General features: G+C 38.0%; 1 protein-coding gene across 1 annotated transcript in view; it reads right to left on the bottom strand.

Annotated features, from left to right (window-relative positions):
* The window catches only part of LOC132151774 (gamma-aminobutyric acid receptor subunit gamma-3-like), a 157,302-nt gene extending 138,220 nt beyond the window's left edge, over positions 1-19,082 (bottom strand). The window contains exons 1-2 of the mRNA XM_059560132.1: positions 18,678-19,082; positions 17,248-17,393 (exon numbers count right to left, since the gene is read on the bottom strand). Of these exons, the coding sequence (XP_059416115.1) occupies positions 17,248-17,393; positions 18,678-18,730 (199 nt within the window). The 5' untranslated portion in view covers positions 18,731-19,082. The remainder of the gene's footprint in view (positions 1-17,247; positions 17,394-18,677) is intronic.

Here is a 19,082-nt window from a genome sequence, read left to right as displayed (position 1 = left end):
CCTGGGTTTAACTGGGGATCAGGAGCCCGTCCTGGGCTTAACGGAGGATCAGGAGCCCGTCCTGGGCTTAACTGGGGATCAGGAGCCCGTCCTGGGCTTAACGGAGGATCAGGAGCCCGTCCTGGACTTAACTGGGGATCACAGTCTGTACGATCCTCCACCTCATTTTGACCCAATTGGCGCTCCACATTTTGCTCCCTCGTGGTGGGCAGTGTCGCCGGCTCTCGCACCTGGTCTGACGGGTTGCTCTCTGGCTCTCCGTCATCGGTGGGCTCGGGCTTATGCCCCGTACCGTGGGGAGATGGTAGGCTGGGCTCTGGGTCCAGAGTGGACCTGGCGAGATCCTCCATTGGGCTGACAGTGAGAGGTGACCCATTTCTCACCAGAGTCCACTTTATAAATGCGGCGAAATCCTCCCGAGGACCATCTTCGGGCGACAACGCTCTGCACTTGGAGTTCAAGCTGGTGTGATAAAAGGAGCAGAGCGCGTGGTCCGGGTAGCTGGTGGCATTAGCTAGCAAGAGAAACCGTTTGGTATGGTCCTCGAGAGAAAGTCCCTACTGCTCCAGCAGGAGAAGGAGGAATTCGGGGCTATAGAGAGGATCCATCGAAAAAACGAAAAGAAAAAACTGGAAAAAACTGAAAACAAAACGGAGGGGAAAACACGCAGTTTTTTTAAACTTTTTCAGGTCGGGTCTTCTGTTACCGTTTACGCTGCCGGAAGGAACACGGAGCCGAGGATACACGAAATAAGGCTTTTATTATATCCAACACATGGAGCACAGAGGTAGACACACGTAAGTGGATAGTCACTGGTTAGTTAGTAGACCCGACAACACTGAACTCAAAGGACAAGAATTAAGTAGAAGGGATAATTGGGGAAACACAAGTGGATGGCATGACTAAATTAACAGTGACATGGAACACATGGGGAAATGAAGAGACCCACCTGGAAACTAATCAAACCAGACACGGAAGACAGAAACTGGGTCACAGGGGCAAAAACACACAAACTGAGTCCAGATATGTAACATTATATCACATAATGTTATCGAACAAAATACATATAACATTTTAAAAACTTTAACTTTAAAATGGCATGAACATCAATTGAGCTCTAATGCAAACCAGTTACTTATAAACATGTTTGTCATCTTTTATAATGAGTGACACTACAACTATGTCCAGCTCTCTCAAGTTCTCCTCTACATCTCCATACATCACCCATTTATCTTTTTATTCTCCTCCATTTCTCTTTCACTGCAAGCCCTTACCATAACCTTTTCATGAATGCTGGATTGAAGTGTTGTATTGTATGTGTTTGTGTCTAAAGGAAATAAAGCGAGAGAAAGATGGAATGTGACAGACAGAGAGGAGTCCTGGAATTACACCCTAGTCAATTAGTGTGACATACGCTGACAGAGACGCCACACAAAACAAAGCTTGTGGCCACAGGCAGTTTTGCCTTACTAGTGCAGATCAAATTAACAGTGTCCTTGTCAAGGCAAGTTATTGCATTATTCCCATGGAGAGAATTTATGAAACTTGGCAGAGATCTTGTCTGATTGTTTTTATGAATGATACAGCAACAGGTGAATGATATTGAATGTGGTATATGAGTTACCAATATCCATGACTTACCAATCATTTTAATTTGAATAATCATGTCCTGTGATTGTCCTTAATGTATTTAACTACAGATAAAGCGATACACAGGAAAAAAATTGAAATGCAGTGTATATAATCACACAGGTGGTTACCCATGATACCTACTTTTCAGGTCTGGAATTCACAATTTAAAACTCTCTGAAATTCTCTGGTCTTCTGTTGGAACATGAATTTTTAACTATTTTACGCAACTGCAGTTTAAAAAAAAATCTAAAGACTAATATGAAACATACACAGATGAATATTCTTCTGATATAACAAAGCTGAAGAAATAAATGTACAGCATTTCACAGTAACTTATCGCCACGTTACTTTGTATCTGAAGCTAGCACTTGAGATAAGTACTCATGATCCTGTGGAGGAGGGTGATCTTTAAGGCTTACATTCCGGCAGAAAGGTGTTAAGTGTTCCTTCATGCTCACCTTTTCTGCCTAATCAGGATTGTCAGACTTCTTGCACACTCGCTGGATTATGAGGCATTTCAGCATCACTACACTAAATAAATGGGGTCTAGTACAGGTGAATGAGCAGAAGTGTGTCTGGCCGATGCTTTCTGGCTTCAAGCCAAAAGGGTTTGGATTAATGAAGCCAAGTCTGACTCTCCTTAGCACCCACCCTCCACACCTATACTTAGTGATTATTTTGACTTATATCTATTCTAGAGACATGTTACAACTTTTTGATAAAGCTCTAATTGGTTTTCTTTTGGAAATATGTTTCATATTCACACTGAATGCATTTATGACTGTAAAGCATGTCTGTGTATGTCAAAATCGTGAATAAAATCAAAATCACAAAACTGATCAAAGAATAGAATTAGTTTTTTTTTTTCATATTGCACAGCCCTACTATATAGGCTCATTACAGGATGAAATGTCAAGGGGTTTTGAAATATTCAATGAGCAGGGACAGATATCTAAGTTGAGACCTGGAACATGTCACTGATGTGTAGAGGGAAAGAGAAATATAAGGCAGGTGGCATGACACGGAGGTACCAGACCTGTAGAAATGGCTGGGATCAGACTGTCGGTCTGCTGAAGGGCCAGAGGAAAACAGAGAAACAATCTGACAGCTGGGCTCTCTGACCTTTATTAATAGGGATTAATAAAGACTAGCAGCCAATTTCAGCACAATAACCACTGGTAAGGCTTTAACCAGGAGCGTCAAAAGAATTGAATTTGTTGCTTGACAAGTGATGAATGTCCACTAGACATAGACCTTTAGCAATAGTAATAAAGGGATAGTGGCCCAAACAAACTTCTGCCATCATTTGCTCACCCTCATGCTGCTCCAAACCTGAATGACTTTCCTTCTTGTGGGGGAACACAAAAGATGACTTTTTTAAAGATATTTTAAAGAGTGCTCAAACTGTTGTTCTAACAATTAAAGTCAGTGGGGAGAGGGGGGGCTTACCTTTATTTAATCTGAATGAAAGAGATTAAATTTTTTTTTCTCCAGTTAAATTAAGTCCATTTCATTGAGCTAATTTAGTTGGATGATGCCAAATTAACATATTTAATAGTTTTAACGTAATGTCGTTAAAGTCTATCAAACTCGATTTACAAAGGATTTTTATATTCATTTCATGCTAGTCCAACTTTATTAGGCATTAGTGTCACTATACCATCAATAGCATAGGTTAGCATGCTAAATATGACTATTATATGTAATATTTACATCAATGTTTACCTTATGTAATACTGTAATTCTATTGCGCTAAATTTCTAGCATAATTGAACAATGAATATAGTCTTTCCTTTTACTCAAAGCACATAAAAAAACCTTGATTTAAACATTTATTCTCCCAAAATGGTCTAATGCAAAGCATGTTGGGAAGTATATGATATATAATTAAAAGAGTATAATTTAAAAAGTTATGTCAGCAAAAATGTTTTGAATTGCTGCAGCACAAAAAGATTAAGTACACTTCCATTTTACAAATCAAAGTGCATTGAGTGGTATGAAATTCAGTTTAAATGCTCAAATGGTTTTTATTTAGTTTCTCTTAATTACACAAATTGAAGAAGCAGCAAAAAAAAAAAAATTTTGAGTGTAGCATTTTTCAATGTTAAACAATTTTTCATACAGGCCTGGAACAACATGAAGGCGAGTAAATAACAGGATTCAAATTTTTTTATGGGACTATCCATTTACTTTTGGTCAACCAGTTTACTTTTGTTGACTTATATAAGAACTAAAATAGATCAATGCTATTTTTTTTATGAAAAGCCTCATATTCTTCCTCCAAATATCTAAAGACTGTTAATATGATATTTCAATTCCATAAGCTATATCCATTTTACCATGAAGTAAGCAAATCAGACCTTGATGATGAGAAGTTAAATTATTGAAAGGGTGCTTGAATGTCTGTCCTTGCCAGCAGCTGCACATCATACTATGGATATTGTTCAGAAATCTCCGAAAGGAAGCTCCTTTTTCATTCTTAAAGACTAGGATGCCCTCAGTAGAGATGGAAAATGTGAAAGTAATTTACTTGTATCTTTTCCATTTTTTGAATGGTAAGGTATGCCTAAGGATGCCTGCGACATCAATCATTTATTCCAGGAAAATCTAAAATTTAATTACACAGGCTCTGCCTCCGTTTTGTGTCAGTAAGAACGTTCTACCTCAAACAATAATTTTGTGATACCAAACAACCATTCTCATTATTCAAATTTATCACAGTTATATCATATGGCATGCATTCAGTGCTTCTTGTCGCTTCCACAGACCCCAGAAGAGGATGTGCAGATTGCATGGAGATGAATGACTTTCAGTGGAACACAGCTCATTAAATAAACATACGTATAAGACACAGACACAAGGAGAGAGGGAACACAGTAAAAGACTGAACAGAGTAAATGGTAGCACATTATGCCATGTCCTGTGAATATGCTAGTGGATAAAATTCATTATTATTTTTTTTTATGTTTATTATTTTAGTGTAAAACTAACTGTACTCTGAATAGCCATTAAAAATCAAAATCTTTAAAAAAATTAAGGTTCTTAAAGTAAGTATCTGATTTAAAAAAAACTGTATAATTGATCAAAAAATACAGTTAAAAACAGAAATATTGTAAAACATTGCAATCTAAACTGAGGGACAAATTTACTAAACGGAAAATTTGCATGATTGTGCAATCCCATAAAAGCACCGAGGAGAGTGGAATGTTCTGCGGCAGATGTAGATTTAAAATAAAGGGGGGGCTTAGTAAATTGTGTTGCGTGATTCATTTAAATACTCTTCTCCCATAAATTTTGTGTCTGATGGGAAACTCCTAGAAATACATCTGCAATAAGGTCAGCCACAATAATAACACTTTGCTTTTTCAGCACTAATTTTTCACTGTTAGTAAATCTGGCCCTAATGATTTTCCACTTCATAAATGTTAAAGGTGCCATATAATGCATTGATAAAATGTTTTAAATTGTTCTATGATGTCCCCAGAGTGTGTATGTGGAGTTTTATCTCAAAGTACCCCACATATAACTTTTTATAGCTTGTTGAAATTGCCACTTTTAGGGTATTAGCCAAAGCACTCTGTTTAGGTGCATGTCCCCTTTAAATGAGAATAAGTTTTGCCAAGTCTGTCGTTTTCCAGCAGAATTTGGCTACTTTAACACTATTGCGGTGGGTTGCTTTTCATGTCCGCGCGGAAGGGTTTTGTTTGCGAAAACCTGGCAACCCTGCTCCCTTCTCAGAAGAGTTCGGAGCTTCAAGAGCTCATGCTCACGGGCACACCGGTGTTATGTTGACCATGTTACTGACCTCACACGTTGCTAGGCAATTTTTAACTACCACAATCTTATTCACGATCATTGTGGTAGCACGTGAAGGCAGCATTAGTGAAAACAGGCAGAAACAATGGTAGCTTTAGCAACATTAGCCTTACAGAGAGCCAAGGATCTCTTTTTGAAAACAAAATATGATGCGTGATGCTTACTTTGTCTGGAGTCTGGACGTTTCAAGCAATCTTTGCACAACGCCAGCGCTGAAGTGACTCTCGTTTGTGAGGGAGTCGAGTCCGGTGTAAAATGTTAGCACAAAGTAAGGGACTTTTCTGTTTTTTTTTCCGGGACAATAAAATGTAACCACCGTGTCCTCAGTGATCTATAGAGACTACTATGTTCGTTGGTGCATCCAAACACACTTTTAATGGCTCTTTGACAATGACATTGTACCTCCAGCAGCTACAGCAAGAGAACAGTAATGGCAGACCCTAGCTTCTCACTCAGGGCTGTGCATATGCTAACAGAGCAGAGAGCATCACAAATGGGCGGGACTTTCACCGACTATGTCGTCATAGTCTGGAACTGCTAGTTTGGACACCTTATAAAAGTGATTTTAACACTTTTTAAAAGTGATTTTTGCATTCTATGGAACTTTTAAAATATAAGTTATTTTTGTGATGGCAAAGCTGAATATTCTTCAGTGACTTCGGTGTTACACAATGCTTCTAAAATCATTCAAATTAACAGCTATGCTGCTTAATGAACTCATGATCATGTTTGTTGCGATTCTTTGATCAATAGAATGTTTAAAAGAACAGCAATTACACTGTTACAAAAGCTCTGTCACATTTGATCAATATACTGTATGTATCACTCTGAGTGTGAGATTACTGATCACGGGGTAAAATATTGCAATACATTTGCAACAGATTTTGTTTTTCTCACCCTTATCAATTATGAGTCAATATTGTGCAATCTAATTGTTAAATTATTTTTATCAATGTTATATTATTTTTATCAATGTTCTAATTATTTTATCTGGACATCACCATTTACTGTTAAATACCTATAGGCTTGCCACCCATCCCTTAAAATACGGAATCGTTCCGTATTTGAGAATAAAATAGCGCGCCCCGTTTTGAATCAATACGGGATGGGGTTCGTCCCGTATTTTCGGAGTTGTCTTCAATGCAGCATCTCATACCAATCATCCCACCGGCATTCTGTGAAGACTCGTCCTATTTTACCCCTGATTGGGTAATACTCGCTGCCATCGTTGGATTGATTGGTTTGTTTCAGCTTCACGGCCAATCAGAGTCAGAGGAGGGCGGGTCAATTTGTCACCGAGTGTTCTCTGTTGCGCACGGTGGCTTGTCAGATGTGCGACAGCATGCCTTGGTAGAACTCAATCATCTCCTGAGGCAGATAGTGTAGTGACAGTTACCTCAATCATTTTCTGATTGATTACATTAGATTTCATAGGTTGCCTGTTTGTTAAGAAATAATGTTAAAAATGTTAATGAATCATGTTATGGTATGATTTGTTGGTAACACTTTACAATAAAGTTCATTTATTAAACATTAATGTATTAACTAACATGAATAACAATGAATAAGTAATACATTTGTTACAGTATTTATTAATCTTTGTTAATGTTAGTTAATTGAAATAAAGCTGTTCATTGTTTGTTCATGTTATTTCACAGTGCATTAACTAATATTGAGACTTTATTAAGAGTTTAATAAAGTATTATTAAATGTGGAACATAACTTGAAAAAACATGAACAATTGCTGTATAAGTGCAGTTCATTATTAGTTAATGTTAATTAATGTAGTTAACTAATGAACCTTATTTTAAAGTGTTACCGATTTATTACGGTTAAGGTGTACAGTCAGACAAAGCATTATTTTAATAAGAGATAAGAGGCATATGTGAAGCAAATAAACAACATAACTAATTTAAATGATTGCATTCTTCAATAGGCTACTGTTGAATTAACAATAGACTATATAAAATATTACCAATAATAATAAAAAAATTGTGTGTTTTAAAAGAATTTAGAAATGTTTGTAGATCGGTTATTTATTATGTGGTTTCACTGTTTGGATGGTGTTACTGTCTGCAAACAATGACAAATATTTAATCCAAAATCTGTGTTCACGCAACCTTATACAATTACTAAAGTTCATTAGCAATTTCTCATCCTACTCCTCTCTAGGTTACAGCAGTGGAATTAACACAGGTGTACTACACGGTTAAACACAACCTCAGCTATAAGCTATAGCTGAGGTTGTGTTTAACCATGTGGTATTTTTATGAAAACATGTTTTAAGTTGTGATTTACCACCACTGGCACATCATCGGACCTGTGGTCATCGTGACCCCGAGAGGTGCCCCCCCCCCCTTATTTTTCTGTATTGAAGGTGGCAACCCTAAATACCCATATCTGTCGACCTCAAGGCTATTTCATAGTAATGCCAACAAAATCAATCAGATATTTTTTCTGTACACACAGATGTACAGAGCAGTGCACAGTGGCAGTGTGACATATCTGTACTTGTACCAGGACTATGTGGATAAACGACTGATGCTGAGATTGTACACTCATTCTGGCAAAGTACACATTCTCATATTTTTTTTTGTGTTTAATGACTGATGATAAAACAAAGTTGCCTTTGCTGAAGGCAAGAAGGGCCTAGAGGTGAGGGCATGTGCTTAACACAAGTCTGCTTTATACACTCTCTCTACATACACACACACACAAACATTTTCCCACACTGGTACTCTTTTGCCTGAAGATCTCTTCCTGCCTCCCACATTCTCTCTCTTTGTTTCTAGCCTATTACTTCTTTCTCACCTCACACTGTCTCTCTGCTGCGATAAAAATCACAACATAGTAATGACCAGACTGCCTCCCCCCACTTTCTCACACCACCCCCACCACGCCCCCAGCTTTCTCCATCTCTCTGCTGCATAGATGAATCCGAGCTAACCCAAACTAGCACTTTATAATGAGTGTTCCTCCAGGGGGCTGGTCAGGGGGGCTTATCCAAAGTGAAGCAATTCTTTTTCCCTCCGTTTATGCAGCAGACAGAGCAGATTGCTCTAGCACGTCTGCCACTTGCCATACGCCATCCGCCTTATGAAGGAAACTCGCAAGGATTGCTCAGGATTTGCTTCTTGAATTCCAATGCGCATGTGTCACATGCGTTTAATGTCCCTAAACTCTGTTATCTAGTCTTTCCTTTAGCCTGGTAATGATGTAGCCCAGCTGAGTAAGGCTCAATGCACATGAAAAAGAAGAGAAGGCTGACCCACTTTGAAGGGTTTCCCCTACAGCTCAGCCCAAAAGAGAGCTGACACAATTGGGCCACTGTGACACTGCTACTGCTGCGACAGTTGTGGTTTCAATACCAAAAGTGCACACACACGTTGCGCACATGCACACTCCCAAAAATCTATACAGATATCTAATTTAAAGGGGCAGATCTTCAAAAAAATAAAATAAAAAATACATTATTTACTCACCCATGTGGTTCCAAACCCAAATAACTATTTTATGATGAGATCAACCGAGGATAGCCTAAAAAGACGATCAGGACAGTTGACAGGCCACTGCTGCATGTCGTCACGAAAGCTTATCATTTTCATCGGTTTTTAAGCCTGACCACTTTCCAATTTAAACATTCAAAAGAGTTTAAATCATTCAAACACAAGATGCGGAAAATCTCAACTCGCGCGCTGTGTTCGGTGCGCACGCATCACACAGTCTCAGAGCCGCGTCTGACAGACAGCGACATTAAACCGAGGCCTCCTTTGTGAGGTTCTCCTCGGACTTCCTCCTGCACCTGAATGAACAAACACAAATCGCAGTTTACACAACCAGAAAAGGATGTGAAAAAGCCCATTTCAGCACCATGGCGTTCTGGTGTTCAGGACTCACGCAGAGAGAGGCGTCTCAAAACACTTTTTTAACACAGAATTTGCCTCTTTTTGCTCTTGTACCGACAAAAACATACAACATAAGTCAAAATACCCGTCTTGGAAAGTATGTTCGAAAAAACTGTCGTTATGTCTTAAGTGAAAGTAAACAGGTGAGAAAAATATCGGATGTGTATTATATTGGATGCTTCATCGTCTCTTAAAGTGACCGCGCCTAATTTAGCTAGCTGCTGTAATGTTAATCTAAGAAAATTGAAGAAATATTTTTAGAAATATTTATGTTTTAATAGTAGGTGTAGGACACTATAATTAATTTAGGTAAGGGAGTATAGGAAAATAAAGCGAGCTTTGACATATTACACCCAAAAAATCTTCATACATAGGACTACTAGTGAAATTGATAGAAAAAAAAACAAAATGGGACCAAAAATTATTCAGACACTTTGACTTCACCATGTTTTGCTTACGTGTTTTTTTCCCTGAATTGCTAATGCAACCATTTCACACCACAGACTGAACAAAATTAAGCATTGCTTGGTAATTGTTCAACAAAGTATTGATAGTTGTGTAAATATTGTCATACTAACAGTTGCCTGAAGTTTTGGTTGATTGTAATCCATTACATTTCTATCAAAGTTATCTGACATTGTCAAGATTAATTTGTTCTGACAGTTCAACTCTGAGTTCTTGTCATATTTTATTACCATTTTATAAACTAGAGCAAATAAACTGATAATGTGAGAAATGTTGAACGTGTCTGAATACATTTTGGTTTGACTGTTAATTTAATTTTTACAGTGAAGACTATGCAGTGCCCTGCACCGGGGCCCTGCAAGCCCCAGCTACGGCCCTGCATATAGTCTTCTCCTTTTCAGTCAGCCAGATAACAGAGTCTGTGAGCTCATATTCAAAAATGAATCAGTCAGACCTGGGAACAAACTGTTTAGATTATCAGTGAATAAAGACTTACATTACTAACACTGTAAGCTCCATTCTTATTTTATTACTTCAGAAGATCTAAAATATAGCATACAAATTATATTGACAATTGTAATGGTGCTTAATGGAGATATGCTAAGATTAATTCTAAACATAGTAGAAAGAATATATGTATTTTACATTTTTATGCATTTTATCCAAAAGCAAATTACATTCATTATTAAATAATGGTTTTTATTGGCATCAATGGATCCATGGAACCTTTCCATTGTACAAAAAAGGTTCTTTATAGTGGAAAAGTTTATTTAGGTTATTAAAATGTAATTCACACTAAAAAAGAAAACTGTTCTTTTTATAACTGTTTATTGAAAAGTGCTTTGGGGATCCTAGTATGTTTTTTCTATGGCATCAGTGCGAAAAGTCCCACCTGGACAATTAATTTATTAGATCATTTAAGGTACACATTTTATCAGTTCATGGAATTCCTGTGAATCGAACCCATGACCTTAACATTGCTAGCACCATGCTTCTGAGCTAGACAAATGTATAGGGAAAAAATTAGGGTGAATAAATATTAACAGACTTCTTATTTTTGGGTGAACTACTCCTTTAATCTTATGATATCATCTATAAACACTCTGATAGAAAGTGTATCTGTTTACAATGGCTTAAATGAGTTGCTATTCTGCATGTAAAACCAGGTAATTAGTTTGTTTAATATGTATCCATCTTTTCCAAAACATCTCAATGTGATTTAGTCTATTACTGTTGTATTCCTTGTTGAAAAAAAAAAATCTGCTACCACCCCCCCCCCCCCGCCATCTCCCCCCCCCCCCCCCACACACACACACACACTGCGCCTGCATATTAGCTTTAATGCACAAGTTGTTTTCATGCTTTTAGAATGCCGTTCACTAAAAGCAATAGCCATGTGACCTTTTTAAAAGACAACCTTGTAACTAGCTGATTGAGCTTAGCACAGATGGCACCTTGAACACTAGCCAACAAAAGAAACAAAACCAACAAATGAATGCCGAAGAGGGAAGAGTGCTATATGAAGCTAATACCTAGAAGTCCATAAATCACTGGTCAAATCACTGCAAAAATGGACCCTAATGAGAAAACAAAGCTGATAAAAACAAGCCTGAAGCAACAGGTTCTTTGCAGCCTTCCAGCTAATTCACTTCGACAGATGCACTACCGTCCGTTGACAAGCTCCACAAAACACTGCCATGTATAAGGACTGATGTTAATGTACTATTAATCACAGACATTCAGGATAATGCACCAGTGCCATAATCAAATCAAATCTTGTAGACAATTTCGAGGACAACATCATGGAGATTCAGGGAATTGGCAGTGGCAAGGGTATACAGATGCTCCTCTTATCGTAACGGGCATAATAAGAATAGAATAGAAAAATAACCTGTGAGTGCCTTGTACAACCTCTAAGTCTGTAAAATGCAATATTATGACTATAACAATATGCAATACATCCATCAGTACAAGGGTATTCCAGAAAACATGCTGATAAAAAGAGAAAAAGGAGTCTGTAATGTACCAGCAGAGCTCTTGATTTGGGTCTTTGTTCTGTAATCTTCCATTTTGCGGTTGCAATAGGTCTGAATCTTTCATTGTTAATGTATTTCACAATACTTTGTTGGTGCACATAAAAAAAGGAATATGCTGCATTTGTAGATATTTTAAAATTTTTCAGAGGACAAGAATGGAAAACAAATTCTATATGTTTCTGTAATAAAATCATCCACAGGAATTTTCTATAGTGAAAACAAAATCAATATCTATCAAATTTTATTGAGGCAGGTTTATTGAACAACCTTGGGATTTATGCACAAATGAAAGGATGACTCTACATGAAGTATTATTTTCAAGCTATTATCAGACTTAATCGTGTCTAACAATAACCTGAATAAGTTTTCATCTAGTGCTGATGGTATAGGTAGCAATCTCAAACACCTGTGATGCTCACAGTGTTTCCATCATCTGATGTCTAAATACATGAGACTTTATCTCCAGAACTACTCTGAAAGACACTTTTTGAGATTTTCACCATTTCATTTGATAAAAACTATTATCAAATACACACTAAAACTCCAGTATCTTTATATAATGATAATAATGTGTCACACTACTGTATTGACACAGTACTCACACAAACACGATGATGGGTTTAAATTATGATGATAGGCTTATTCTTGATACTAGAACTACAAAGGCAGTCACCGTTTTGAAATTTGAAAAACTTTGTTAAAATAAAACCCATATACCCCGACTTTTCCTAAATGTGTGTATATTTTATTATAACATTGTTATTGTATTAAAATTACAAAACACAAAAGAGTTCTGAGTATTTCTACCTTGAATGGCCAAAGGAGTCAAATCGACCGTTCACATCACACATGGAGTATAATTTCTTCTTTTGTGACTTTTTCCCGCGGTTGGAGACGCACATTATTGTTGCCTAGCAACTTTTGTTCTAGTTGTTTTTATATTCTTTTGCTAAGCTAAAGGTCCTGTTTGTAAAAAAAGAAAAAGAAAAAGCCAGGTGGACACCTACCATAGTAATGCTATAGCTAATGCATTTTTTTTAGCAACAGTGATGATGTTTATTACATATCCTATCATATCTATCACTACTATCAACAGATACATTTATTCATGGATCACGATTCCAGTGGTGGCTGCGTAGAATTGTTTCCAGTTCATCTGATCCAATCATTCTCAATTACTCCAGAGCGTTGTAAAGTACAAAAGTAAAAATGTATTGAAAAAGATGTATGTAATCATTTCCAAAATACACAACATTATATCCACAGAAATATTCTGCGTCAGTTTATATTTGATGGCATTTAGACTTTCAAATAAGCTACAACATTTTCAATGCAGTGAAAAACTTTTGCTCTCCTGCTTGCTGGACACAAAACAAGACACGCACATTTGGGAAAGATCGACGTAGCTCTTTTAAATATTACAAAAATATAATATTGTTTAGGTTGATGACGTCATAAAATATGACAACAAGCATTCAAAGTTTCATTGTAAAACTTCAAAAGATGCTTTGAATGTAAATATGATTTTACAAAAATGGCATTCAGTTCAGTCTAGTATGAACGGTCAGTCAGAATGGCCACTATGGCCAATTCCAGTAGTTCTAGTGTTAAAATAAATCCAGAGAAGGTTAATCCAAACAAAGAGAAGTCGAAAGTCGTCGAGACCCGACAGCAATGAACAAACTAGAAAGCAGATTAAATACACAAGCAGACTAAACTAATTAATTAACACACACCTGGACAGACTGACAATTTACTCAATGAATGGAAAAGTACAAAAGGAAAACAACGTCCAAACTGAATGATAGGGTGACAGATCGACCCCTTTCGGAAGGCGTAACCTCATGCAGAAGAGAGAAGGCTGAAGCAGCATGGAGGATGAGATGGCAAAGGAATGGTGAAAGGATGACAAAGGGCAAGCATGGCAGCAGAGAGATGCAGGAAGAGGTTCAGGAGGAGGACGACAAACAAAATGTAGGTGGAGGAGATGACCAGGGAGGAGCCTTAAGTGGGTAGGTGTAGACCCAGGGCCCAGCCTGGACTCCAGGGCGGCATCGCTGAAGGGAGAAGCTAAGGCATGATGGAGTGACCGAGGAAGGAGGAGGACCTGACCTGGCAATAGTCAAAGGGGTGGAGGGCCAGAAGGCAGCAGATTGCCCGCAAGTCCGCAGTGGAGGCATGGCAAAGTCCAGTCCAGGTGAAGCTGACTGAAAGAGGGAGACCGGTGAGGCCAAATGGCCAAAGGGCCGATGGTAGACAGCAGAATCGAGGGTGGGAGGATCATAGGTGCATTAGTCTGGACAGCGGTACAGGGTGGAGCAGAGGCATCCAAGGCCAGAGGCGTAGACACAGGCTCCTCAGGTCCAGGAGACGAAGACTCCCGGAAGGCCCGAGATGGAGCCCCACCACTGAGAGGAGGTGACAAAGAGACTGACAGGGGGCGAATATGACTGGATAGCAGGAGTGGCTGAGAACAGAGGAGAATGAAGAAATGCACAAAATCGAAACAAGAATAAAAAGTCTCTTAAAGCAGCTTGGAGAGGAGGTGGGAGAGGGAGGCTGGGCGGGACCAGCAAATCAGACAGATGAACAGAATTATGCAGGCTTAGGGGAAACAAAGTCTTTAACTCTCCAAACTGAAAAACAGTGTCCAAGCCCAGTAAACACACACTCTCACTGGCGGGAGGGTGGATGGGGCATGCATCCATAACCTTGAATTCCATGAGAATTCCCTCCAGCATGTGTGGCGTTGCTGGCTCACACACCTGGTCAGATGCAGTAGTCAGCTCAGGCTACACGTTGATGGCAGGCTCATTTGTTGCTTCTCGCGATGGCTTTTCCATAATGCTGGGTTCAGCAAGACGCTCTGTGCAGCGGGCTAGTGACTGGTTGGACTGGTGATGTCCTCAACGATGAAGGCTGATCCACAGGAAACTAGCACCCACCTCACATTTTCGGCGAAGCTCCCTCGAGAGGGTTTATCGGAGAACTGCGCTCTAGTGGTGTTCCACAATTCCACAAGTAGAAATGTGCAGAGGCAGTCATCTGGAAAGTGGTCTGGTGGGCGAGACTCAGGAATTCCTCCAGGTGCTCTTTGAGGGAGTGATCTCCCTGCTTAAGGGACAGCAGGGTAATGCTGTGGGTTAACTCACATGAACACGATGATGTTGATAATAGGTAGTCTTAATAAATCCACAGAAATCCAAACACAGAGAATGCTTACAACACACATAACATCGACAAGACCTAAGGCAACAATGAACAGAAAGAGAGCAAATTAAATACGAAAGCAGATAAATGACACACACCTGAACAGAATGACACAAATGAATGGAAATGGTGCAAAATGAAAACAAAGTGAATAAAACAGTGACAAAAAGTAGTAGTAATACTACTACTACTACTAATCACAGCAACAATTTTAAGGGATATCATACAACAGTATATTTTTCCAACTGTTTTAATCAGTTTGTCAAATCTTATTTATATATATTTTTTAAATGCAATGTTTGGATGTAAATTAATAGTTATATTTTCATTTGGTTACATTTTTTAATTGTTAAAGTTTTTTTAATTCATTTAATTAGTCACCATTTTGATGAGAGATTTGTATTAAATATAAAACTGAAATATTAATACAAATGGATTTCATATGGAACTAAACTAAAAGGTAGTTTACTTTGTAGAATTTAATTATGAACAAACAAGTAATGCTTACATGAATTCTCGAGGTCTTACAAACATGTGTACAGTTTTCCCTTTCCCGTTAATAGTAAATTACTATTGTGATAAATACTGATATAGTATGATATGGGGAAAATATTGATATAATATTTTGGCCATACTGCCCAGCCCTATTATAATGTACCAGACAGCCTTGAGATGTTGTTTGTTTTGTTTTAGTCCATCATGAATCATATGTATTTGTGGTATTTGCAGTAATGAAATCATACCTGCTGATTCAATACACATAACTCATCATGAAGCTGAACAAAACAGCATAACACATAACCATAATACTGAAACGCTAGCCGATAAATATTTATGGTCAAAAGAGGATTCTCTTTTATTTGCATTCTATTCTTATGCTTCATGACAAATTATTTCATAGCATATGAAAATGGTCCAAGAGTTATTCCTTTTCTTTTTTTCTAGCCTCGAATTCTGCATGGAGAAAGAAAAACAAGAAAAGGACATTTCTGACTCACAACAAACACTCTAAAGTAAAAACGAGAGAGATAGAAAGAACAAACAAAAGAGTGTGTGCGCGTGTGTGACTTGAAACAGTGTGGGTTGTTATAGGTGTGATGTGTGTGTGTATAAGAGAGCACATAAACATAGTCTGACTCTTAGAAATCAGACATGCGTATACGAAATCTAATTTGGAGACTCATCCATCAAACATGGAGGTTGTGCTTCTCATTGAAAGGAAACAAAAAAAATGTAGAAACAGTGAGATTTATGCAGGGATAGGCTTTCTAAAATGCTTTGAATCCAATAGGACGCAATATATCACAACGATGCCACAAAACCAATAACAGACCTGACAGATGTGTCAAGAGTGGTTGCGATGTTCTGCGGTGACATCTCAGATCAAGTACAGAATGCGCTGCTTGAATTGCAGATTGCGATTTCTTCTCATGACACTCTATTTAGTTGCATTTACTAGAAAATAGCATCAATCTCAACCTTGAGATATGTTTAGAAATTAAAATGGCATGTTATTCTGATGAAACGCCTGGAATTTCCCAAGATCTATGAATCCTGCACTCATAGAGGCCCTCTGTAAGCAAATATAACTCTTGAAACACATGAAAACAAGCAAATCTGTGAGATTACATGCAAGTGTGGCTTGTAGTGCAGTCCATGAGACTATTAAGAGCACTGTGGTGTAAAAAAAAGAAAAACATAAAAACTGTAGGGGAAAAAAAACATGAAATGTCTGTATAAATAAGTAGAAAACCACAGGAAAATATTCCACTGCTCCAGGAATTCAATTACTTAATGCAAAACCATAAACCCATGGACTAGCTGCAGCTAACTCTCAATGTCTCTCAAACAGTGAATACATTTGATATTTTTATTCTTCATAGTATAAGGAAAATTGTGTCGCTTAGTGTAATTTGCAGGTGTATTCTTTTACTCCACAGCATGACGCTAATGCACTTCACCAGTTTACAAAATCAAGAATTGTTGGGGTAAACAAAGCAGTTTGACTTGAAAGTAAATTCAATTTATGTATATGACATACATTTGTTTGCATGTGATGACTATAAATGAAGCACCAAGATGGGTAAGGCTGAATGCAGTAAAGCTAAATGGATTTCAGCACCATGGGCAGCTCAGTGAAGCTCCACAGAGTCCTCAATGACTGCATTTAGAAAACCACTCACCTCCAATATCCGGCCGCAGCTTTTTGTCATACTCCTTTAGTAAGTTGTTTAATATTTGCGTTGTGTCCCTCTCGTGGGTTTTGGGGGCCAACATTTGATTCACAGTAACGTCGTCGTACTCATCCTCAGAAGCGACTGTTTGAGAACTGGAGAAAAAAAGAAAAAGAAAATGTATTCAACAGGTCACAGTTGAGGTTTAACTTATGTAAAGACACTTCAATAATTGTTTTGAACACAACTACTGCAATATGTTAAGCAACTGAAATTAATACATTTATGTCAAAATTATAGTTACAGCAATCTGGAATAGCTTAAGCTTATTAGTCACCATTTTATAACCTGCTAGTTTTTAAAGCATGGAGGACTAATTAGCAATCAGACAATAAAACCAATATGAAAGTAGAAACTGTTTCACAATTGCACGCACATAAAAATGCAAGTTAAAGGCTGGGTTTCCTAAAGAACTAAATAGAAATATACTCATTAGTACAGTAAGTTGGACGTGTTCTCTATGGCATGTTTCTCAAAAGCATCATTATCCAAGTAGCATGTAAAAACATTAATAAATTAGCCTATGATCACACATTACATGCAGGTATGTCAACAAATTACATTTAAGACTGTGCTAAATGAGCGTCTCTTTCCTTCAACAAGGACCTGATCCAGTTGTATTGCTTGTAGCCTTGTCTTGTCTACCATAAGAGAGACATAGTCAAATGCTGCATGAAACATTCATTCATTCATATATACATGTGTGTGTGTGTGTGTGTGTGTGTGTGTGTGTGTGTGTGTGTGTGTGTGTGTGTGTGTGTGTGTGTGTGTGTGTGTGTGTGTGTGTGTTTTAAATCATCATCAATCATACATCACAAGCTGTTCAGTTTAACAAATTTAAGTACTTCAACAAAATAGCATGCGATTTCCACGTTTGTCAGCATTTTTACCCTGTTTTCTGGTTAGGAAGACAAACTTTCGTACATGGTTCAGCACCACTGGAACTGACAGCTCCGGTAACAACGCACATATGCATTATATCCACAGTGAAATAGCGTCCAACATAAGTTAAGATCAATTTAAAAGCGTGATTTGTAACGTTTTCACAAATCCCAGACAAACACAAATCTCACAGATTACACCCACAGAGATGCCGTTTGAAGACATGACATAGAGATCTAAGTCTTTCACGAAAGCGCTGCGCCACAAATAAATAATTAAATAAATAATTAAAGACTGAAATAACAATACAGAAAGTCTTCTGAACTTCAGAAATCTGAAGACTTGTTCTTAAAGGTGCGTACATCACATCTGCATCGCCAGACTGATGACTTATTATGTTAACATCAGGCTAGACTATGCATAAGACATCTGCAACAGAATTACCCTTATTAACAAATAATTGCTGTAAAGACAAAAAGAGTAGCAACGTCACTTACCATGCACGAAACACTGACAGAAGAAAGAAGTAGAGGAACAATTTGGTGGACATGTTTTAGGTGAGACTGACTCCGTGTTGAATGTGGCACACAGCACGGAGACACTTCTAAGAAGGAGAAAAGTGACACAGCTGCAGCCTTTTCTTCCAGGCTCAATTAAAACAGTGGCGAGTAGTCGAGGTTATAGTCCAGCGGGAACAGTAAGATGTCCTCGGCTAGTGTCCGGTGCTTAAACTTCAATTAACAATTAGCGGGATCAAATAATAGAAGAGCCCCTCCTGCTCCTTGAAGTTGCGCTGCTTTCGTTTGCACCACCAGATACACATACTGACGTTCACACAGAGGCAGAGCGCAAACTTCCAAAGTGGACACCTTCAAACCCCTAACGCATCCGTTAGTTTCTGC

Source organism: Carassius carassius, chromosome 10 (genome assembly GCF_963082965.1).
Source record: "Carassius carassius chromosome 10, fCarCar2.1, whole genome shotgun sequence".
Lineage (NCBI taxonomy): Eukaryota > Metazoa > Chordata > Actinopteri > Cypriniformes > Cyprinidae > Carassius > Carassius carassius.
Note: the sequence above shows the minus strand (reverse complement) of the source record. Positions and strands in the feature narration are given on the sequence as shown.